Genomic DNA, 24,321 nt, shown 5'->3' with positions numbered 1-24,321 from the left:
AAAATTACAGTTCAACTTCACCTAAAAAACAAGGGCGTTTTTTTCCGTTCAAGATATTTTACCCATGAGAATACCACTTTTTTTACTTGTCGCCCTAGTTACCAGTTGCCATGGTAAGATTTTTTTGATTCAAAGTAGCCTTCTTTTTAATTCCTATTGGATATTGCAAGCCCTGGACCGTAAAGCATTTAAAGCTCCCATTCAAGTTAAGGAAGCCGTGCAAGTACAGAAACCGCCGAAAATATCCATTCTATCCTTAAGTTTTATGCTGAGAAGATTCAGTCACTGGAAGCAAGAGGTATGAGACCCTGGAAGCAAGGTTCAGTTTTATTTTCACTGACAAAAGTTTTACACAGAGATCAAATAATATTGTATCTAATACTTGTAAATCCTTTTAGTTATTTATTTACAATTTTTGTCGTCATCGTCATACGACATGCGTGGCACGACGCCTGCCGGAAATTTTTTCGGAAATTTTCACATACAGTGGAATCGGAGACAGCACAAATTTTGCCACGATTTGTGAATGGTACGATATGATTCAATGCAGTGATAATGCACGCACGAGACGTTTTTATTGCCTGAGTAAAGAATCTATTCTCCGAGACAGCTCGAAAGAAGGGAGAAAGTCTCACTCATTAGTTCAAATGGATAAAATTTTTCAACACAAATATCGTTTTTTCGACTTGTATTTCGCCTTGTTCCAACCTAAAATCCGAACGAAAAGAAATCAGACAAATAAGCTGTATAAATGAGTGAAATAAAGAAATATACTTCGGTAACACGATTTTACAACTAGAAGTGTAAGGAAGATGTTTCAGAGGGGTAACTGAATAATAATACCGTGCTAAGACAATCTTCAACTTCTCCAACTGTTGTTTTTCAGTTGGTGTTATTAACTCTTCCAATTCCTGCATGACTTGTTCTGTATCTTCGTTACTGGAGCTCAACGCTGACAGAATCCCTTCGATTTTTTCGTTTTTCTCTAACAGACGTCTAATGAGAAAAATAAAAATTACAAGCATAAAATAAAAACGCAGGATGAATACGAAAAATCTGCTTGCTTTTAAGAAACTGGCGCAGGTTATTAAGAGGTTGACACATGGTTATCAAATCTAGGGAAGCTGTTTAGCGCAACGGGTAACCTGATAACCATGTTCAGCGCAACATTGTTGTTTCAAATTCGAAACGTACGACCAGATAAAGAAACTGGTAAGCTTGCTCGATAAATTTATGAAGCCAAAAAGTAAGAGACAAAACAACCTACTTGTTTTCATCCATTTCAAATCGACGTCTCGCCATTAAATTCCCAATCGCCTAAGAATATACAAATGTACAGAGGAACAAAACAAACAAATACAAGTACTATTAAAAAAAAACACTCACCTGATAACACCTGTTCAGAAGGAACCGTGTCACCTGAGGTAAGTCAACCGTGAATAAGTAGAATGTTCGAGATGGAGCGTAGTCGGCTGTTTTTGAAATCTCCTTAAAAAATAAACATTGGAAATTACGCAGGGTCTTATACTTTCGACTGCTCGTCTGATTGATTTTTTTTCATAACAAACAGCAATACTTGTGTTTAAGAATTATTCTTGAAAAGTAAATTTCAAAAGAACTTGCTTTCTTTAACCTGTAATTGCAAGAAACGTTCTTCGAACAGTTTGTACAACAGCTCTTTCACTTCTTTGAACGGTATCATAGCGATTTCTCCAATCTGAAGTAAAAAAAACAAAAAAACTATCGAGTATGGCAACAAACTTAGCATCAATATAAAGAAGAAAAACACAGAGGGAGACCAAAAGATGAAAGATATAATAAAACGTTTCGCATTTTATGCTAAAATACGATGGCTCAGTGCGTGAATTTTCCGTGCTGTGCGAGTTTCTAAGCCATGTGCAAGAATTACTGAGATACTGGTGTTTCAAATTACTTACTTTCCTAAAGATTTCTGTCTAGTTTAAATCCAAAGCATTTTTCAAATACGCTCGAATCCTTAAAAGAGATCACTCTACTCTATCAAGGATATCATAACGCTCTAGTAATCATGGATGTCATTAATGTTTACGAAGAAGCAAACATTATCCTCGTCAATGTCCCTGCGAAAGGCTTCTTAAATGAAAATTTAACGAATGGTAATCATCACAATTTAGAGCATAGCTGAGTAATAAAGTTAGTATCGACGACATCGAAGTTGGTTTACTGTTGAGAAAGATCAATCCGATACATGCTGGTTGGGTAGTTGAGTCCTACAACCATATGACCACTTAAAAAGGTAAAGAAATCATCAATAATAGAGGGGACCGCCGCTGGTATGCTGTCAAGCTACGTTTATCAAAGTTGCCACCAACCGATCCTTCCACAAAGATCCAATACATGAAAATGAAAGTGATGTAATTCGAACTGCTGTGTGGAATAAGATCGGGAATAATTGATGATGATGATGGAAGATGATGATGAATGGGAGGAGGAAGCGTTGTAAAATGTATTTGTAAACTTAAAAATGAAAAAATAAAGAAAAAACAAAGAAAAGAAAAAGAAAAACGTTCTTGACTTTCGCGAAAGTTTTATACGCGAAATTTATCGTAAAACTGCAAAAGTATTAATTTAAAAGTCTCACTTGCTCACAATGTACAAAAAGTTCTTGGCCAGGTTAAACAAATCAATAAAGCACATAAAATGTGAATCATAAGCAGTAACACGGCATCAGTTTTCGTAATAACGTTCAAATTTAATATTGAATTGAAGTTTGTTTTTTCACGTACTTGCTTTTGCTCCAAATGTTTCTTCTCTAACAAAAGCCGAAACACGCGACATGCTTTTGAACCAAACCTAGAAAAACATGGTTGGATACTTTTTACTGGAACTTATAAGGCAGCGATAGAATCCGCTGACATAATTGTTTGTTGATAAGTATATGAAAATATGAAAACAGACATGTTGAACCGGCTTTTTTTTGAAAAAAATATGATGTTACAAATATAATGTTCTTCTGACAAATGAAACTGAAAAGTTAAAAAATTTAAAAAAATAGAAAAACTTACAAATGACTTTTAATTTATCCAGAATCAGATTATCTGCATAACCAGGCCTCGACTTTATGACCGTATGCTTATTTCTTTAGAAAATCTGAACCTGAATATAAGACGTTTGCTTATAAAAAAAATCACCTTTCTTGTACAACAGTAGCGCACACAGATTGACACAACATGTTTATGCTTCGGTGGATATCTTAACATCATATTAAGGAAAACAAATTATGTTGACTATAGGTACATTGATAGGACCCGTGCAAATCTAAATTACATTTTCAAAAAAAGGGCGATGTAGTTCATTTAAGCATAAAGTGCTGGATGAAAAGTTAGTCGGTCATAAAGCGCACACGATGGAATCACGTCATGAAACGTTAGTCGATCATACTCATTGCGAACACACTAGGGTCACGTGATGAAAAGTTAGTCGATCATACTTATCGCGAACAGGCTAGGGTCACGTGATGAAATGCTAGTCGATCATACTCATAGCGCACATGCCGCAGTCACGTGATGAAAAAGATACTGACAGCATACATGCCACCTGCAGCTTCGTCCTTCTTCGTCACAAAACCACCGGTCTAAAATATATACATGTTTTTTTTATAAGCAATTAAAATATCAAAATGAAGCATAAGGATGCTTATGAAAAGTACCTTTTTAGGTTCAAAATATACTTATTTAAAAAAACAATATTGTATTTGAATTCTGAACATCAGTAATTACAACTTAAATCTCACTACGTACTGGTTAGTTAGACACATAGAGAATAAAAAGGAAAAACTGCTCACAAAACAAAAAACACAACGTGTAAATAAACTGCGCACCTTTTCGTCAGACAGTAGAGAGAGGTACTGGTGAACTTCTTGTTGATCTAATTTCGGAACGCTGGGAAGTTTTTTCACAATCTAAAAGTGCAAGATGTAAAATGAAAGTATCATCACGTTTGCTAGTCATGCATAAATCTAAAACAAACCAATTTTAAGATTTCAGCTACAAACGTAGATTTCAAGGCAGCATCCTGCTGAAGCTCGGCTTTATTTATTTTTATTCTTTTAAAGCTTGGTATATTATTATTTATTTTTATGCTGGGGTTGTAGCTCTTTAGCTACCTCTGGCTGGAAAGTAGAAGTAGCCAAATGCAGTTTGGCTAGCTACAACAAAATTCTTTTTACTACTGTCATGAAAACTTACTACGCAAAATAAAATTGGTGGAGAATTTGTTTTGTTGCACGGGTAACGACAGGCTGTTTCCCGTGTTTTTATTTAAATTGAAGTTGCAATAACGTTTTTTTTCCTATACACTTGTGCAACACCGTTTACCTGTACTAAACGCTCAGCCCATTGTTAGCAACAGAGTTTCCTGTTGTTTTGTTTAAATTGAAGACGTGATAAGTTTTTTACTTATAGTAGTATTACGCCTAAACGGTTTACCTGTACTAAGCGCTCAGTCCAATGTTAACGACAGGCTGTTTCCTGTGTTTCTGAAGTTGCGATAAAGTTTTTTTTGAAAAAGGGTATTATACCTATATGGATGAGCAACATTGTTTGTCTGTACTAAGCACTTAGACAAGAATAATATTTAGTTTCGAACTTTCAGCGGGAACATTCTCCAGAAAATAAAAAAAGGCTGGTCAACTGTTTTTGCTATGACATGGTAGCAAGGAGATGCTGTGTTTTTTATTTCAGCTAAAGTTATGGAAGGTTATTTTTTGAAAAATATATCACACCGAAAACACCATAATGTTATTTTGAAAAATATATTACACTGGAAACACCATAATGTTCTGCGCCTTGGTCAATTTACAACATACTATACTAAAGCGCCCCACCTAAATGTGTGGTACAGTTTACGGTTTTTATTAATTGCTCTTCCAGGCGTTGAACGCCAGGTAACACAGTTGCTTGTGGCTTAACCTGGTGTTTCGATGGCGGTCCCTGAAAATATTAATGCCATAAAATCACATTTTGGATTTAGTCTATTTTGTTAATTCTAAACCAATGAATGTAGTCATACCCTTTTTGGTACTTTCGCCAACTTCTATTTATTTTTTTTTGTTTTTAAAATTAGTAGGATCCAACTTTATGGTCAAATCTTAGATATCTTAAACTTGATAACGATTTTAGTCATGTCACAGGTATTATAAAACATTTCCAAAATATCGCTACACCACAAGCAATAATATTTAATAAATGGATATGCTAAAACGTCTTCGTTTCTTTATTATGCATGTTAAGTATAGCACAGTATTGTTAAAGTATTAATTTTCACAGATTACTTTTTGTACTTCAGGGAGACCTTAATTCTAATATAATTGAAATTTTTTAAAGATCTACGATAAGTTGCGTCTCGGTAATGTATTGTCGAGAAAACATATTTCATAGAGAAAGAGGTGACCAACAAAAAAAGGTGTACATGGAGTTATACACTAGAAATGTTTAAAGATATACTAATAACATTGAAATAGTTTCAAAACCAGGTCGAAATAAATCAAAAATTAAAACCTTAAAAATCCAAGCAATTTGTTTGTTTGGCAACTGGCAAATAACGTGTTAATAGGATTGGATCCTACTCTTTCGCATGGTTGGTGCGACCAGAAGAAATGTTTCCACAACCATCTGATTCTGAAGTCTGATTTACTTGCATTTTTTTACTGCTTTTGGCTATTTAACATATGACTCTCGCTTTGCCCGCTAACAGTAACAAATTAGTTTGTTCTAGCCTGTATCTCACGCACTGCATGAAAGAATTGCAAGATAATACCTACCATGGGATAATACCTGTTTATTTGAAATGACAGAACAAGATTGTAGAAGGTCTACACAAAACAGTCTACTTACTGGCAACCTCGAACGGTATAAGAAACAAAATTGCACACAAACAAGAACCGAAATCTTTTAGCCTGCAAGGGCTTTTCATTTCAAATAAAAACACCGGAAGAAACTTACTTATATAACGATTTACATGTATTTCCAAAGTTAAAATTAGCCCTTTTCCCAGCTTTTTAAACACTTCTACATACTTCAGCTAGTAATAGCTAACTTTTTAAAAATATGCATATGTCAGCATGCTTACATCGAATATAGAGACGCTACGTGTCGCTTGTGATATCAAAGTCCGTTCCATCTCTGTCATCTTTAAAATAGTAGCCACTATTTTCGAAGCGCTCTAAAAAAAATCTTGCATACAAGAAAACATACATAGATGTTTTCCATAACTTTAGACAGCAAAATAATTTTTTAACCTGGTCTAATCTTTCAGAGGCAGCACTTATGATCATCTAAACACAGATAATCAACCATTATCAACTTGTCACCATATCGATGAATATTTTATAAAATAGTTTGTTACAGAAAAAATTTTTCTTCCATTCATCCCCCGTTTTAGAAATTAAAACAATGTTTCATTACTTCAATTTCCGACGTAAGGTAGTAACGTCACAAGGGTATTTTTCTCGGCAGACCTTTTACAGTGGACGGTATTTGGGAAAAGCGAGAGGCTGCAGCTATAAGATAACGCTCTTAAAACAGCCTTTTTAATTCACGGTGAAGCAGCATTTTCTAATCCACGTCGAAAACAGGCAATTGACGAGGCTAATGTCGACTTCTCTCTTAATTCAACCACCGTTGTTGGTGTATAAGAGAGTGCTATTGCAAAACAAAATAATAAACTGCCAACGTGAAACACAAATTGGCCGACGTGGTGCAGTCATTGGCCACGTGGAATAAATCAAATTAGGAAAGACAGCCTAAATACGTCTGCATTAGTGTACAAGTTTCTAGTTTTTCTCGCTTTTCACCTGAAACATTTCAACCTAAATTTCCAGGTTGATTAATTCACCCGAGTTCTGTTATGACCACAAATTACCACGTACTTGGTCCACAAACACTTGGTCGAATCGCTCGAAATTGACATGCCAGTAAACACCGTCGTCTTCGTACTAAAACCAATGAAGGTGAGCGTGAAGGTTGTTACAACAGATTTTAATAAAAAACAACAACACAGCAACGTCTTAAAATATATCTTACATTTTCACTGCATTCGGAACTAAAAGAGAAAATAACAAGACGATCAATAGATATTGTATATTTTTGCATAATTTATGCATATTTTTGCATAATGTATGCATATGCGTATGCATATATTATGGAATATGTTTGCATAATTTTACTTTTTTTAGTTACATTTTTAACAACACATTTCCTAAAAATGGTAAAGTGTGGAAATACCTTGTCAGTTTTATTCGTTTTAACGATGACTGTTCAGGCGAAGTTGTTTTTCTTTTCACGCCGACACCTATCAAAAAAAATGCAATCAAAAAAATCAATAAAACAATAACTCAACAAAAGATACAAGATGATCTGTTTATAAGTCGTATTTCTTTTCACTTAGATAAAAACTTTTTTATTTACATACTTTCTAAAATAATGCTATTTTGGATTCAGTTTTTTTGCAGAAATTTGCGATTTTGCAAAATTACAATTTTTAGAGCAACTCACAAAAAGTAGGTTCCGCAAAAATTAATAATCGAAAAACATTCGAACATTCTCTTAGCGTCAGGTTATATTTTAAAGCGACGGTTGCCGTACTCGTTCTATTCCTCTGCCGCCGTAGTCTTAGCTACCATCCTCTTTGTATAAAATCGATATAATTTTATGTAATTCTTTGTTACAAGAAGACGTTCACTGACATGCAGACGTTATTTAAGAGTACTAGAAAAAAATTCCGTTTTTGAGCTCAATAAACTGAAGTTGACTATTTCTAATATTTGGCTAAAATCATGTAACTGTTTGCTCAAAAAATAAGAAATAAATGCAGATCTCCTACCTATAGGAAACACGAATTTTTCACTGTCTTCCTGTTCTACAACGTCTTCTTCCTCTACCGTGGTTGGATTTCGCACTCTGAGCAAAAAATGTCCAACAATCAACTCTTTACATTTCTGTACCACTAAACCTTCATCAGGCCTGCTGTCATCGGTTTCGTCGCTTTCAAGCCTTTCAGCAACATTCTTCGATACTCTGCTCAATGTGTCGCAGCCATTCAATAGCAAGTTTTCGATGACAAGCTCAGCAACATCGCCGAACTTCGACTTAGCACAATACACATACTTCTGGTAGCGCTTCCGCCTCAAGATGTGATCGAGACGAGCTTGGTATTCAGTTACGCCATTTTTGTTTTTCGTATACGCCACAAGTTCATGATGCACGAGTATTGAGAGAGATTTTTTAATCTAACGTAAAAAATTAAACATGATAGTTGCAAGTGAGGAATTCACATAGTACTGATGCCGGAAAACTGGAAACGTAAGAACAGTTTAAACATCTTAGAAATAAAAGGAAGAACACAAAAGTTGCCAATAAAATCTGTCAAATATATAAAGGCATATTTTTACATGATCCGGTGGAGTGTTTACAGAATTATAACTACACTTTTAATTCAAAACAAATGTCAACATCACTCACCTCTTCCCGATTTAAATGCACAGAATTGAAAATATCTCGCAAGCTTCGGCTACCATTTTTAATAAGGTAGGTGACGGTCTTCTCAACAATTTCACCAAAATGTTCCTTAATAATATATGAAGCTAATGTCCCCTTTGCTTTAGACATAATTTTCTCTCTTGACTGAAATTAAAAGCAGAAGTGAGTTAACGATTCTGGAACAGTATGAGAATTAAAAAAATTTCATTCCGCTTGTCAGACATGCTTAACAAACTTTTCGAGAAATTTACACTACACAAGACAAGAAATACGACGACAGTCTTAAATATCAAACCTACAGGCTACTTAATTAAACTTTTTAACCCACGTGGCGCTTGGCCTTGTGCTTATGGAGTTCGCTTTGTAATCACAAGGTGCGTGGCTCGGTCCACAGCGCGGGCATGTTTAGCAAGTGCCTTTACCACGGGCTACGGGTCAACCCATGCCGTGTGAGGGAAATTGGGCAGGCAATGCCAGTGTGTACATAATGTTGACATTCCGAACATAGGACCCACACTGATAACAGTGTTTTTAACACTGAAGTGGCCGTATAAATATTCGAAATAATAACCAAAATGTTTTACTTATTTCTATAACGATGCTCAAATATCTTATAAAGCTATATAATGATTTATTGTCATTGCAGCAAAAATGGACCATGCCTATCAGGATTGTCACAAGAGGTTTGAAGTATTCCCAGACTAAGTGAAAAAATTGTATGATTTCACTGCTACTGAAACACATCTGAAGATGAAGTAAAAAAAGAATTAACCAATTTAGCTGATATACAAAAATTAATAAAATAGGCCCTTATAAAAAATGCCTCTTTTAGGATATTTGAAATTTCATCCTCGTTTTAATCCGATAGTTAAAGCAAGGAACAAACAGTATCCAAAAACAATAAAATCAACAGATGCAATTCAAGATTCCATTAAAAAGGATTAAAAAAGGACCAAAGAAACTTTTTGAAAACAGGCCATTTATTTTTTAAATAAAGAAAAATAAATTTGTTACTAACACCAGCCTTGTAAATACCCACATACATAAATAATAATTCAAAATAATCCACTGCATACAAAACATTTCGCAGTATAAATATTTTAATGAAATAACCAGTAGAAATAATAGAAGTAGCTGCAACAAGCAATTTAAATATATGTATTTACTGTATATAAATTCTATTTAACAAATGCGAGAATCAATTTTATTATCCAACATTGCTTACTAAACAATGAAAGCTAAGTTTTTAGTTGTACTGTAAAATACAAAACCTGAGGTGAACAGTACAGACCAAGCGTGAATGGTCTGTAACTTTGGACGAGGGCATTGTATTTTACGTCAAAACCAATTAGTATCTGTTTTATTACCTCACTTGAAAAATAAATTTTCTTATGTAAACAAACATTCGAAGCAATTTCTCTTGTCCTTCTCAAGTCGCCAAGGGTTGTGTGCTATGTAAGCTGTTTTTTATTTCTTTTATCATTTTAATAATGGCTTCCCATACCAGTTAGAATGGTTCCATACAAAACCATTTTTTATAAGCGGTAAGCTAATCAAATCAACTTTTTTTCAGATTAACCGATTAATCTTTGATCATAATGAAAAGTTTCAAAAACTAGTTTCCACTCTCAAATAAAAACTAAGCCATGAAAACAAAAATAAATAAAATTCTTTATACACCCATCTCTATATTTGCTAAAATTCTATTAAAAAATAAATTATATTTTTAAATCCAGTTGACCTTCAGAACACAACTTCTCAACTTAAGTACAAATATATAAAATTTCCAACTGACACCATTATTTTAAATACAAACAACAACAACCTACAGAGTAAAATTCTAAATTAATCGTTATTTTTACCTTGATCGCATGCTCAAGTTCAACATCAAAAAAGCGAAAATTTTTATTTCGTAAATCTTTTTTTCCGTTTTTTATTTTTACTCACCACTTTCTCTACATTCTTTTTAAACTGGTATATGTAAGGCAAATCATGGAAATAATACCGATTTGTGCAGTGCTCGATCACCCGTCCTTCTAACAGATGGTTGCCATACTTGACTGCTTCATATCGATCATTCACCAAACCAGACTCGACCAGCCATGTTACCAGACATGAGCCTTTAAACACATTCTCATAAGTTTTGAAACGAAACCTAAGATTGCATGAAAGGTGGTATCAGGTATACATTGAATTTTAGATTTTTAAAGAAGGGGGTTTTTATTAGAGGAAGGCGTTAAAAAGAAGGGCGTGTTAATTTTTGGAGAGGAAAATAGCAAATTTGTCCTAATATCCCCATGCATCCTATAAAATGACTATGAGCAGAATTGTAGACGGACTACCAGTAACTTTTATGCAAACCATAAGTTAACACCAGCTAATAACTGTCACATAAAAAAAAGGATCCTAACAATGTTTAATTGATTGTCTAATTTCAAAACAAAAACAAACAAACAAACTTTAAGTTAGATATGATGTCTTTCGCACAATTATCCATGTGGTGCTTTCGAAATCTTTCGCATAAGAGCAAAACATCGCTGTCAACATTCGATATTTCTGGAAGAATGACTTTTTTGTTTAAATGTCGTGAGAAGATCAGAAATAGCCTATAAAACGTTTAAAAATAATTATTTATGAAAAGTAAAAGATGTTTTACAATTGACTACTATCACAAAATAATAGACAATAACACTGAAAATTTTTAAGCGAGCATGGGAATTATCCAATTTTTTGGGAGGAGCACACATCCCAGTACCCGCACAAATAATTATTTACATCATAACCAATAGTTGTTAGTCCGTGAAAAAATCCACAGGATACCATTTCAGCCCAAAGAGAGACAGACAGATATATGGTGAGAATTATGATTTAGTTAGCTGGTGGAAAAATCAATGGTTTGCCTGTCATACATTTTCTAGTCATGAGATAGCTGGAGGTAGCTGTATCTAGCTAGCCACAACACAAGATGCAAAAATTGCGGAGAAATCGAAGGAATGAAAGTTGCACACAACCATTCTATTTATCGGTCCAATGGCAAAAACAAAGATATTATAAGAAAATACTAACCATTCAAACACTGGCAGCGTGGATAGCTCTTTCAAAAATCCAAACACAAAGAAAGTAAAAAAACCCTGAAAAAGTAAAAATAATAAAATTTAAAGATTATGGGTGCATTCCATATAACACAACTTACCTTACTCGAGGTGCATACATGTTTACAAAATGGAATAAGCTATGCAAGATTTACAACATTTTCATGGAATGCAATGAGAGGGTTTCATAAATTATTTTGGTTTCATGTGTTCCGTAATTCATGCAAAACACACATGTCAAAATCAAAGCAAATATGGTGATATATTATGCAGAAATTGCCATGGAGATTTGCTGACGGAGCTTAATTATTTAAATATGCGTTCCCTAATGCCAGTTTATTTTGTGCAGAATTTGAGTTAAAAGTGAGTAAAAAATGTACAATTATTTCAATAACATATGAGTTGATAATTAAATTAAGTGACTTTTCTAACTGAAAGTGCTAATTTAATTTCTAAAATTAAGTTATATGAAATGGATTTAGCAAAATTTTTTAATAAAATTATTAAATTTAGCGACTTATTTGTGTTAATTGGAATACACCTTAACAAGAACAAGGATCTGAAAACATTAGAAAATTAACAAATCTAACCTGACCATATGTCAACACAACAGACAGCATTTCCAATTCTAAAAATATGCCTTCGTTATGCGTACCAGGTAGCATATACCACGCCATCAGGGAAATGTTCTAAATTTTAAAAGTAATACTTTACACTCACAGGAAGCTGCTACTCAATAAAAAAAAAAAACTAAAAATAAGTGCAGAGCATAATTATACACTAAAATTTCAGAAGCAGGATATGTCAGGGTATCTTCTAGGACAAACACGTTGTTGGAAATGTTGGAAAAAAGTTAAAATTGTGACATCACTCATTTTTTATACATCAAATACACTCCTTTGCAAATAACAACAAACAAACAAATAAGCAGATGGATTAGCAGAAATTAGATTCACTTACTAAAATTATTAAAAACAAAAGAATCAAGATTAGGACCACATGCTGTGTAACATGGTTTTCATTTTTAACACGAAGCCAGGTTAATTGAATCTTTTCTATGTCTGATATACTATTAACAAATTCAATATTTTTGTCTGCAGACGTGGTATTGAATGCATCATTTGATTGTTTCACTAGACAAACATCTGCATCTAAGTTTTCGATGTCTGCAACAGCATTTCCACGTGTCTTCATGTCTCCATCACACATACCTTCACTCTGAAGGACACATGATTCACAACTAAAGCAAGAAAAGACACAATTCAACGATATTAACAACAACTATAGAATGTGTCAAGTAAGTTAATTTTTTATTTGACAGTATTTTTCATAAAACAAGACTGACATTCATAAGAAAAAAGAAAATCATTGGATTGAACTAAAATTGTTTATAATTTTTTAAATTAACACTTATGGGTAATTATATCAATAGCTCTAATACAACCACCATTTTAAAATCATGCAACCACTATTCAAAGATTTTTAAAACCATTAATAATAATCATCATTGTTATACACGTTATGGTTTATAGAAAGAAATTATAGGCTTGTTTAAATATAGCCAGGAAAACCCTTCTCTCAGTATGCTTTTTGCCACAAGCTCTGAGTGTAAGCATTGGATGCAACCTGATTTAAAGGGACACTGCCATGGTTAGATTATGCATATAATTTTAAATATAAAATAATAAGAATAAGAACACATAAGAATAACTGAAGAACCAATGCATCTGATTTTTATAGCTTCTCTCTAACCGAAAAAAGGAAACAAAAACATTTTCTTTTAATCCTAAATTAGATGTTCTTGTAAAGGTGCAATAGCTCACACAAAAATAGTGTTTTTCCTCGATGTTTCTGCTGTAGGCTAACTTCTTACATCGTAGTTTAACACAATGGACGCTTCTGATCTTTAAAATTTTTAGTTCCATTTCAAATAAACCATATACAAAAACACATCTACCCCTTTCTTTAACAAAGGTTGATAATTAAAGCGAAAACAATGTTTTTAAACATTGCAAAGAGCTTGCAAAAAGAAATAAATACAGTACAAAGCATATAGCAAAATCACAATATAGTGAAACCAGGTTTTCACATAAACAAAAATGACAAATCTTTTTTACTGTGGATTCCACCTTTCACCTTGGTTGCACGAAAATATTTCGGCTTATGGATTTTAATGGTATATAAATTTAAACAAGAAGCCCTTCAGCTTAAAGATTTCTGTCATTGGCAATAATCTTAACTTTGAAGAGGACTGAGTAATATGGGGGAACAAAATCAATGAATATTCTAAAATTTTAGAATTTAATTTTGGATTATTATTGAAACTGTAAATCATAGCCTACTTAACTTACATAAACTTCATTTTTCTATAAAAACAATTTTTAAAGAAAAAAAATAAACCTGAAAATTGATGAACAATAAAAACAAAATAAGAACAACGGCAAGCCTGAACATTTATCTATTTTCTCTTTTTCTCTGAAAAAACAGCTTGGAAAGTATCTTTAAAGGTGGCAGCAAATTATTTTTTACATAATCAGTTACGAAAGGTAACTTTTCTTTTATAACACACTTGTCACGATTTCATAGCTATAATACATTATCTTTCACCAAAAATATTCAGCCTCAACAATTCCTCTTTAAATTAAAATTCATAAATAATCAATTGGTTCTGCTGAATATAGCTTTAGTCTACGTGCTTGCAAAATTATACAGAAGTAAATGGCGTAATTATTAAAGGGAAATGTTAATAACATCAAAGATGGCGCATTATAAGACGATCTTCATTATGCTACACTGCAGGAGCTTTGCTGGCGGAAATCAATAAATAAGTGCAGCACTATTGTTTTGATTTTTAAATGATGCTATTTTAAATGAGCAATCAACACAACAGTCCACAATCGGTCTGTAATAAAAAAAGAGATATAAACGTCACACAAAAATTCTGTCTAAAATTAAATACGCATTAAAGTAAAAAAAAAACATGGAACATAAGCTGATTACTTTTCTGTTGAAGGACTAAGAAGAGGTTGCTTGGGTTCCTTTTCATCTTTTTGTGCATACAAAGTAGGTTTACTGGAAAAAAGTTCTTTTCTGCTCAATTTGAATAAAGCCATAAATATAAGTACAACAGAAATTGTGTTAGTTGTTATAGAAAGTATTCCAGTAATCTAGAACAGAATAGGGAATAAATGTAGAGAAAAAAATCGATCAACATATTAAAAAAGTAAATAAATAAAGTTTACACTAAAAGACATACCTTATCTGTAAAGCAGTATGTCAGGGAGAAATACATTGAATTTTGCACCATCCCCACAATATTATTTAATGTCAATAAAGACCATGTTGCAATTACAGATGGTAGACTGAAAATGAAACACAAAAATTATAGTTTTACATGCTACATACATCACTAATTTGTTTCAAACTAATTTGAATCTCTTTGTTTGCTGCTACTTAATTTGAACATATGTCAATTCAAAAACTTTTCACTTCCCTTTTAGTGTGTTGGAATTAACAGAAGTGTGCTGTATTATGAATAGTCTGTATTATGAATAGTCTCTCAAAAGGAAAACGAACTGTGTTCATCACTGTTCAAATTAAGCAGGAGTAAATAAAGAGATTTAAATTCACTAAAATTGCAACAAGGGAATAAAATCTGCTTAGTTAATTGGTTTAAATAGCAATTTGGTGTGGTAAACAAATAACCTATTGGCTTGCTGGAGTTTTATTTCCTGATGGCTCTGCTGAGATTTCATGACAGTATTTTAGGCCAATTACAATTTTAATGAACTTACATCATGCCAAACAACAAAATAAACAGCCAATATCTTCGTACTGTGTGTGCATTGCTGCACAATGACATGGCTAGGACAACAGCAAGAATAGCAGCACAACAAGACATAGCATTTAAGCTAAATATGTTTAACCATACACAAAACTTGATCAATTTAGCGCTTTTCGAATGTGAAAATATATGATGTGTCGCACCCATTGCTCCATGAATGATCTAAAAAAATTGGTTACATTTGTTAAATTCACTTTGTTTAATGTTTAATGAAATTGACATAATTGATAACGTATTTGAATCTATGTGTGGTTGTACCTTATTTTGGAAATATGTTAAAGGCACAAGATAAATAGACTTTTTACAAAAAAATTTCATTTATTGTTTAATATAAATTGGCCGCAGAAAAGTGATTCAAACATAAAAGAAACTCACTTGTAATCCTACCAAAACAAACACACATCTATGGATCATGCGTTTATGCAAACCCAACGAAACAAAAACAATAACAACCCAGACCTAAAGACAAAATAAGCATTTTTTATTAAACTTAGTAACACATTCAAATAGTCTACAAAGCCAAGTAATCAATTTAAAAAATGAAAAAAATAAATATGCTCCCTTACACAAAGTACCAGGCTTATGATGCTAACGTCCTTCGCAACATCCGCAATTAGTTTTTTGAACACATCAATATCTTGTATATTTCTCACTTGTAACATTTTTACAGAAGACAAAAGTACTGGAGCTGAAACCACAGTTCCCATAACCAATCCAGTAGCTACCTTTTAAAAACAAACAAACTCTGTTTTCATACTAGCTTTGTATTTGACGTACATCCCCCCCCCCCAAATGTACGTCACAGGTAATGCATAATAGCTCATTTAATGTATGCTGTTTCAACACATTTAACACAATTTGCATGGGTCATACATCAACTTTTTCAGTGGCAAGGCTTAAAAATTAATTTTAGTATTACTTGTTTTTTCACATTTAATTTATTTTACTTACAATATCCTCACTAATTCCATATTTTGAAGCATAAATAATGACTGTGGGTGCAGTAGGTATGGTGCCATAAAAAAACGCAAAGGTAGAAAGGTCTTGTGTATGATTACCAGTGGAAGATCTGTTTGATGGCAAAGAATGGTCAGACCCATGCACAAGGTTCACTACAATCTCCCTCATAACAATGGGAAGTAATATACTGAAAGAAAAAAAAATTAAATTATTTATTGTTTGGAAGCGTTGAGCTTGTTACCCATTTGTGGTAAGTTTCACAAATTTACATTGTATTGGTTTAGTTTTCTTGTAATTTAATCAGTTGAGTAATTTTAATCCTCATAAAATGGATCATTCTGAACTAATGCATTATTTGGTTTGTCAGGCAAAAAGAGATAAAATACGGATAGACTTCAAAATTCAAAAACTTAAAGGAGTGGACTAGTAAAAATGCGAACAAAACTGTTTATAAATTTGATAAAGTAAAAAATTGTTTACACCTTTTTAAGGTTTTTTGCAAAAAAATCATGACATTTATAAAAAGAAATTCTCTTTCGAATGACAAATGTTATATTCCATAAAAATATTTGAAAATCCTTTTTTTCTAGAACAAGCCTTTTCAGAGGTGTTATATCCTTCATGGCTTCGAGGAAATATATGCAAAATGAGTTTAGCATACTTTTTGTAAACATTATGCATGATATGGAACTCCCGTATAAAAATATGCATAATGATATATTTTAGATAGTTTACTTTCACCATCGATATATAAATATAAATGTTATCGTATAAAAAATCATTAAAAAAAGTTAAGGAGTATGCATATGAGAGCTGTCTCTTGTAGACCTGACTTCTGCCTATTAATAATTCTGAACGTGTGCACACATATTCAGCATAAAGAAAAAGTTTGCACTTCTATCATTTTTCTGCATATCAGTTCACACATTTTCATAACACCTAAGAAAACCTTTAAAAACAAAATCTTGTTAGTAAATTTTCGCATACATGCCTTTACGTTTGTTGTCTCTTTTTCCGAAAGCTTCCTATTGGCTCATTGAAATTTAATGTAATGGAAAGCTGAATAAATTATGCACAAAAGTTTCCCAGCTATTTCTGTATAAATTACAGATTAGCGAATTATGACGAGAGAAAGAAAAAAAATATGCATTTTTTTGAATGATTACATATAATTACAAATAATTTCATAACGACGTTATTCGAAAAGAAATTCTGGGAACCTTTTTGAATTTAATTTATGCAGAATATAATGGTGCAAAAACGAGAAGTCTGTGACCACGCGTTTGGAAAAAGAAACCATTTTAAAACGTATGGTGAAAAAAAAATAGTGTGTGTTTAATTCATTATATTTTCTTTTTGGAAAATTACATCTCATGAAAACAACACCAAATAAGTCTTTCATCAAGCATTCAGAAACAAAAAAAAAATAAAAAATATAAAAGTATTGATAAATTATAAGGGTTTTTTCTGAGACTACTCATCAAGTGAGTTTTTTCCTTTACAGTCTCCTTAATTAGTTTTGTAAGCTTCGTTATATTGTTTCAAGTTCTTGTTAAATAAATTAGCATAACAGATCGAGAAAATGGGAGCAAAGTATGTAATTTTCTCATTTTGACAATTTTTTTCTCTTTGATTTCCGCCGGCGAAGGCGGAATCTTTAAAATCGCCTGGGGAGATAGAGAGAGAGATAGAGACAGCCCAGAGCCTGGATGCCAAAATGTATCCAGGCTAAAGCTTAAATTCTTGTTTTGACAGATTTTTTTTTGAGAACGAGGCTAAAATGAGTTTCAAGCCAATAAGAATCCTAACAGTGCAACAAATTGTTTTATTATCCAATGAACAATTCTTTATTTTAAGTTTATATGCTATCGAAAGTTAAAGCTCTTGAAGTGTAGCATAATAAAGATTGTCTTATAATGCACCATCTTTGATGTTATTAACGTTTCCCTTTAATAATTTCCTTCTGTGCAATTTCACAAGCACGTAGACTAAAGCTATATTCAGCTGAACTAATTAATATTCATGAACTTTAATTTAAAGGGGAATTGTTGACTTGAGGCTGAATATTTTTGGTGAAAGATAATGTATTATATAAAATAGTGACAAGTGTGTTATAAAAGATTCAATATGGTTCCCCCATATTACTCAGTCCTCTTCAAAGTTCAGTACTTTTTCAGATTATTGCTATTGGCGGAAATCTTTAAGCCGCAGGGTTTCTTGTTTTTGAATTTGTACCATGCAATTTTTGTTTGTAAATCGAAATAGTTGTTTACACTTTTCTGCAACTTTATGGATGATAAACAATAATGTTGATTTTGATGTACCAGCAGTGAATTATTCTTTCCACATCTGATTTTGTCAATGATTTACGGTAGGATTAATGCACTCCTTCCCAATAGTGGCTTTTTACAGTTATTGGTCATATTCATTGCTTTCAGTAGCTCAAAAATTTTATTGTTTTTCACAAATGTCATTTTTATGTCTTGTGGGAAAATCTATCAACACAAATATGCCAGTAGACAAAATGTCTTTAATAGATTTAATTTATTCCACACTCAGCCAGTTATTTTCCCATTTCACAGCAATTGCTCTCCCCTTATTGATAGGCCTGCTGTTCTAAGTGCTAAGAGTTTTTTGGTAAAAAGCTGTTACACCTAAGCACAAGCGAGACACGCTTTACCTTACTAAGCGGTCAGCCTGTTGTCGCTATTAATTTTTGAACTTTTTTGGAAACATATTATGCATAATAGAAAAATGTTAGCCACCTGTTTTTGCTGTGACAAGTTCTTAATTTAGCTGTAGTTGCTGGAAAGTTATTAAAAAAAAAAGATTAGACCGGAAACACTATGTTGTGTGGGCTTCACTCGATTTACAACATACTGCATATCTGTACTAGAGTTTTGACCCTGGCTAGTTAGTATTTAGATAACCTTAAAGTGGTCAAAACATAGATTTACCAAGGATTTTTAAATTTTTTTTTGTTCCCTTTATCACTAAAAACATGAGAAAAACAAAAAAATATGAAACAAAAGGGGAAAACCAACAGTCCTGTGAATTCCTTTTCAGATAATGGTGCATGTGAAAATATAATGTATGACAACTCGTTTTGGAACAATTAGCTTACTGCGCACATGCTATCATAACTCCTTCTGACGCCTGGAGATATCATCTGTTAAAATAAATATAACTTATAGACTCTTACCCTTTTAAAGCCACCAAAAGTACAGGTAGCACCAGTGCCAAACCATTCACTTTTAACGAATTAGTGCCAAGACTGAATCCAAGGTAAAACAATGCTGTTGCACCAAATGAACCTGACAAGGCATTGAGCAAATTTTGCAACATATGAGGTATATGTTGGCCCAATAAAAAATTACCAGAAACACCAAGTACCATTGTAAAAATAAGTGGATTGAAAATAAGGCCTTTGGCAGTTGACATTATTACATTTTTCATGGTACAGGCTTTGTTTCCTTTATTTGCTTCGTCTGGTTGCATGTGAACATCGTCTTGCGACAACAGGCTGTAGTTAGTGTTTTTTGCTTTTTGAAACTCCATCATGGCAAAACCAATTGGATTCAATAAAGCTAAATTAATTGGTGCAACCAGATAAATGTAGTCGATTAAATATTTGTTGGAAGTGGAATGGAAGATAGTTTTAACTAAACAAAATAAATCCTTATAGTTAGTCCCTAAAAAGTTACATCTTCTTTGTTAAGATTTTGACGTTACTACACAACATCAGTGCATTTGACTGACACTAATACAATAAAAATTTTTTATAAGCAACTCGTCTATAAACAACTGAACTCAATTTGAAAAATTATAAAGTAACTTCAGTTCTGTACAATTGTGAGTATAAAGCAACTCTTTAAATTAAAAAAAATCAAAACACTTAACAGAAATAACTAAAAATAAAATAAATATACTAAAAATATACTAAAAATAAATATAAATAAAAAAATAAATATAAATAAAAAAATAAAACTGCAATGACATACATTATTGATGTTTTCGTTTCTTGGCTTCAAATTAGTGACTTCCTCTCATATTTTTCTTTTTCTCATAATATTTAATCATGAAAAATTATGCAACCATTAAGTAACTTTGGATCTAGATATTTGCCAAAAAACAACGTACTTACTAAACTGAGGAACCACCTACAACGATCTACAACAACCTACAATGATCTAAACACCATCTACAACCATCTACAACGACCTAAAATGAAGGTTTACATTTTTACTCTGCCGATTTTTGCAATTTTTTTTCTTCTAAAAATAAATACTATATATATATTCGAACTATGTAGGTTCTGTTTATGTTTTATTGAATATAGGTATTCCCATCTCTTGACCAGTTGGTCAAGAGATATGCCACCGTGTCATGGCGTTTAAAGATGTTTGCACACATCAAGTCCTTGTTTTTAACGCAAACAAACTCCAATAAAGTGAAAAAACTGAACTGCTGCAACTTTTTCTGGCATATTGTTGTATGTATATAGCTAGCTGAGATTAAAGCTACTTATGTTTAGCTACTTTTCAAGATAATTTTTGACGGAATTATTGCAACTTGACCTATTACCTTAAAAAAAATCGGCAAAAAAATTAGTCAGCAAAAATAAAAGTCGGCAAAATTTAGTCACTTTTTGCCGACTAAATTTTTGAATTTAGTCACTGATAAAGAATAATTGCATAAAACTAATAAAAATTAGCAACAAGGAAGAAAAAACGGAAAAAACGTGGTCTGAAAAAGTTGGGTCGGTAATAAAAAAGTCGGCAAAAATTTTAGTCCTTTTTTGACGATTTTTTTTTACCAATAAGGTACGTAATATGAGAGGTAGAATTGCTTTGGCTGGGACGTTTTGTTTTATATTTAAGAAAAAGAGACTTATGACTATGATTAAAAGAAATATGCGTTAATTTATGTTTTATGTGATGAGTCTCACCAGTTTCGAGCAATATACCCTTTCAATTATTTTCAGGAGTGGTCCACAAAGGCCGTTTTTGAGTCTTTAAAGCTTTTAGCCTTTAAAAGCATGGAGATTGTTTGTCAATAGTTAGGTCTGTCCCATCTTATGACACATTTTCTAAAATGGCAAGAATTCTTTGTGTACAGTTGAGTTTTTCCCATCCGATGACAGTTTTTAAAAGCGGAAGATTTCTTCCTCAATAGTTGGGTACATTTGTCCAAAGTCCTGTCCTGTCTTGTGACAGGCCGTCCTGCGTCCAAAATTGGGCTGTTGTCTGTAGTTGTGTCACAACAACACCATGATAAAAAACAAAACACATGTTCCCAACAAATGTATATAATGTGTTGGTTCTAGGTCAATGTAGATGGTTTTAGGTTGTTGTAGATGGTTTTTAGGTTGTTGTAGATCGTTGAAGGTGGTTGTAAGTCGCTAGGTGGTTCCTCTGTTTAGTAGGTACGCAAAAAACAAGCAACTTGAAATGCGATCAAAATTCTAATTTGCTTATAAAAAAAAGCATTGCATTTATAATTTAAGGCAGAATATCTAATGTGTAGAGCTTAAATCGCTGATCAAAAAATTTATAGCATCATGTGCTTTCGATGCATGGTTAAAAAGATATTATTTAGCCTTAAACGTGAAAGCGGAATGCAATCACTAATCATAATTAAGTTATTGAAGTAAAACTGATCCTTTAATGTCAACAAATAGCTAATTTTATGGGAAAACAGATAAGACAGAAAAACATCCTCCTTGCAAAAGTCACAGACAGACAAAAGTAGCATATTATTATAGGTCACAGTTATCACCGAACATGCATCCAAAGTCCAAAGATCATTTTTGTGTGCTCTTCACTTCACACAATGCATAATTTTCTCATACAAGTAATGAGGTGTCGCAATACTATGTGGCTTACTATAAATTTTGCCTGGAATTTAGTGAAGCAGACACTCGGAAATAAAACTTTACTTACATAAAGGTAAGCCGAATGCAAAATCGTTTGACTGCGTCACAAAAATTGCAAACAAACCAGCCTTTCCAATACGATTCTTTTTGTAGAAAAAAAACGTCACCAAACACACCACACAAAATAAAAAGCTTTTACTCAGTAACAATCCACCCCACAATCGCCAGTTGATGGAATAAAATTCCACTTTAATCAAAGCTTGAAAAATTAATGCAGGAAGTGCCATGTAACATATATAGGAACTGATGCCCTTGCCTTGAGTAGACGTAATCAAGTTGCATCTATTGCAAATAAACCCCATTAAGACAATTGCAAAGCATTCAATGAGCGGAGGGTATATGTCAAATTCCATCACACTGATATTTATGTCTGTAAAAACAAAGCATCAAAAATGGTACACTACATTTTCTATACATTCTTAAAGTCTTATTTTTCAATTAAACAAACATCTATTAACACAGTATTTGTATTTATTTCATACCTCTTAATCCTATTATTATTATTATTATTATTCTCATATTGTCACAAACTGGGATCTTGCAAAATGCACTTATTGTTTTAAGCAGGTAAAGCTGAAAGCTAGTAAAATATGGCAACAAAATAGTAGCTTTCTCAATAAAGCAAGTATCAAAATGAAACACTAGCGCAAAATGAATAAGTAAATTTAAAGAGGAAGTAATCGTTTAATACCTACCTAAAAGAAAAATAAAATGGATCAAAAGCAGTTTATTCCACCCATTATCATTGTGTTCCAATTAAGAGAAAACTACAAGATATAGTCTAAATAAACAAAAATTTTAGACTTTTCCCAATCTATCTTCGATAATTGTGTGCTTATTTAACTTTTGTTTTTGTTTAACTTTCTGTCCTTTCGTTAGGTAAAAAAAGATATTGTATAAAAAAAAGTTGTGTTGTGTATGTAGGCTTTTTTTCTTTCCTTGCAATGCTTTCTTTTTGCATTTGATTGACATTCTTTATATGACCCAATCATCTACCCTTTTTTTGTTTCCCCATGTACCCAAAATAGTGTTGATAAGCTCATTCTGAAATATTTCTTTGTTTGTACACCAATTGTGTACACAAAATACACACAAACTTTTGCCTTGTTGTAGTAATAACACAAGCTTGTTTCAAGATGTTTCAAAAAAATATTTAGCGATAAACAATCTTGGAGAAAAGGAAAGCATAGCTCATTTTATGCATACAAGAAAATACATTTTAAACTAATATCATGTTTTGGTTTATTGACTTGGCCTAATTTTTTTTAAATTGCTCCAGTGTCATTCAGTTGCATGGTCTTCTTCTAACATAACACTATCTTGTCACTGTTGGTACTTATGATAAATAAATAATAGCCCAAGATGACTTTTAGCATTTAAAACAAGGCATGATGCTTCAAAGAAATAATAAACATGACAGCTGAGAATTATTCCAGTCTATGCCTTCCGCCTACACACAATCTTTAAATTTCCATTTTTAAACTTCCTTACATCATTATTCCTGTTCTGCCCTAGACCATAAAACCTGCAAAAAAAAAAAATTCTTTTTAATTAATGATGAAAACACAATTTTGTGATTTTATGACTAGCTGGATCAAATATTGAAAAAAAATTCTTGTGCTAACTATGTACATTCATTCCAACATGCACATACATTTCAATAAATTTCTGGTCAATTTTCTTTGAATGAAACAAATGAAGTGTAGCTGATGAATCTAATTTAGTCTACGATTAACTATGAACCAGCCATATTAATGAATAACAATTTTCAGTTTCTTTCTAACAAACATAATTATCTCTTGATATACAACAAACATGACGGTGGGAAGAAACAACAACAACAAGAACTTTTAAAAAGTTTATTTATTTGACTTGCATAACATAAAAAAGTATATGTCTATCTAAGGTTTGCAATCTCAATTTTGCATTGTGTTTAAATAGAGACCATGAGAATATGTGAGTGTGTGTAAAAAA

General features: G+C 32.4%; 2 protein-coding genes across 6 annotated transcripts; both read right to left on the bottom strand.

Annotated features, from left to right (window-relative positions):
- Positions 1-299: 299 nt before the first annotated feature.
- On the bottom strand, positions 300-9,340 carry LOC130646917 (DNA-directed RNA polymerase III subunit RPC3-like). Of its 3 annotated transcripts, XM_057452583.1 has the most exons (16): positions 8,499-9,340; positions 7,861-8,266; positions 7,263-7,329; positions 7,062-7,080; positions 6,908-6,973; positions 6,278-6,313; positions 6,109-6,201; positions 3,860-3,940; positions 3,559-3,613; positions 3,171-3,231; positions 2,766-2,832; positions 1,634-1,717; positions 1,387-1,488; positions 1,268-1,317; positions 844-996; positions 300-708 (listed from the first exon to the last, which is right to left on the bottom strand). In XM_057452583.1, the coding sequence occupies exons 1-16, from the start codon at positions 8,643-8,645 to the stop codon at positions 639-641; spliced, it is 1,557 nt and encodes a 518-aa protein (XP_057308566.1). In that variant the 5' UTR covers positions 8,646-9,340; the 3' UTR covers positions 300-638. The 3 variants fall into 3 exon arrangements, 2 of the variants coding, with proteins under 2 accessions (XP_057308566.1, XP_057308573.1); XR_008982792.1 differs by lacking the exon at positions 300-708 and having other exon boundaries at positions 906-996; positions 1,624-1,717; XM_057452590.1 differs by lacking the exons at positions 6,109-6,201; positions 6,278-6,313.
- Positions 9,341-9,478: 138 nt separating this feature from the next.
- LOC130646883 (integral membrane protein GPR155-like) lies at positions 9,479-24,053 on the bottom strand. 3 transcript variants are annotated; one of them, XM_057452551.1, is made up of 14 exons: positions 23,043-24,053; positions 22,355-22,717; positions 19,615-20,074; positions 16,404-16,599; positions 16,019-16,177; positions 15,828-15,911; positions 15,403-15,614; positions 14,865-14,970; positions 14,609-14,775; positions 12,569-12,848; positions 12,199-12,297; positions 11,583-11,647; positions 10,976-11,122; positions 9,479-10,671 (listed from the first exon to the last, which is right to left on the bottom strand). In XM_057452551.1, exons 2-14 carry the CDS (start codon positions 22,698-22,700, stop codon positions 10,422-10,424), a joined length of 2,571 nt encoding a protein of 856 aa, XP_057308534.1. In that variant the 5' UTR covers positions 22,701-22,717; positions 23,043-24,053; the 3' UTR covers positions 9,479-10,421. The 3 variants fall into 3 exon arrangements, with proteins under 3 accessions (XP_057308534.1, XP_057308544.1, XP_057308536.1); XM_057452561.1 differs by lacking the exons at positions 22,355-22,717; positions 23,043-24,053 and adding an exon at positions 20,557-20,573; XM_057452553.1 differs by lacking the exons at positions 22,355-22,717; positions 23,043-24,053 and adding an exon at positions 20,414-20,553.
- Positions 24,054-24,321: the final 268 nt, after the last annotated feature.

Source organism: Hydractinia symbiolongicarpus, chromosome 1 (assembly GCF_029227915.1).
Source record: "Hydractinia symbiolongicarpus strain clone_291-10 chromosome 1, HSymV2.1, whole genome shotgun sequence".
Lineage (NCBI taxonomy): Eukaryota > Metazoa > Cnidaria > Hydrozoa > Anthoathecata > Hydractiniidae > Hydractinia > Hydractinia symbiolongicarpus.
Note: the sequence above shows the minus strand (reverse complement) of the source record. Positions and strands in the feature narration are given on the sequence as shown.

Bases quoted from the DNA above. Each gene is read 5' to 3' on its own strand.
- LOC130646917 (XM_057452583.1), bottom strand. From the start codon at position 8,645: ATGTCTAAAGCAAAGGGGACATTAGCTTCATATATTATTAAGGAACAT. The intron at 8,267-8,498 runs GTGAGTGATGTT...TTTTTACGTTAG, and splicing joins TGCATTTAAATCGGGAAGAG to ATTAAAAAATCTCTCTCAAT. The intron at 709-843 runs GTATTATTATTC...TTCGGATTTTAG, and splicing joins TTGAAGATTGTCTTAGCACG to GTTGGAACAAGGCGAAATAC.
- LOC130646883 (XM_057452551.1), bottom strand. From the start codon at position 22,700: ATGGAATTTGACATATACCCTCCGCTCATTGAATGCTTTGCAATTGTC. The intron at 15,615-15,827 runs GTGAGTTTCTTT...CAATTTTTTTAG, and splicing joins TTGTTTTGGTAGGATTACAA to ATCATTCATGGAGCAATGGG. The intron at 10,672-10,975 runs GTTTGTTTGTTT...ATGCAATCTTAG, and splicing joins GACATCATATCTAACTTAAA to GTTTCGTTTCAAAACTTATG.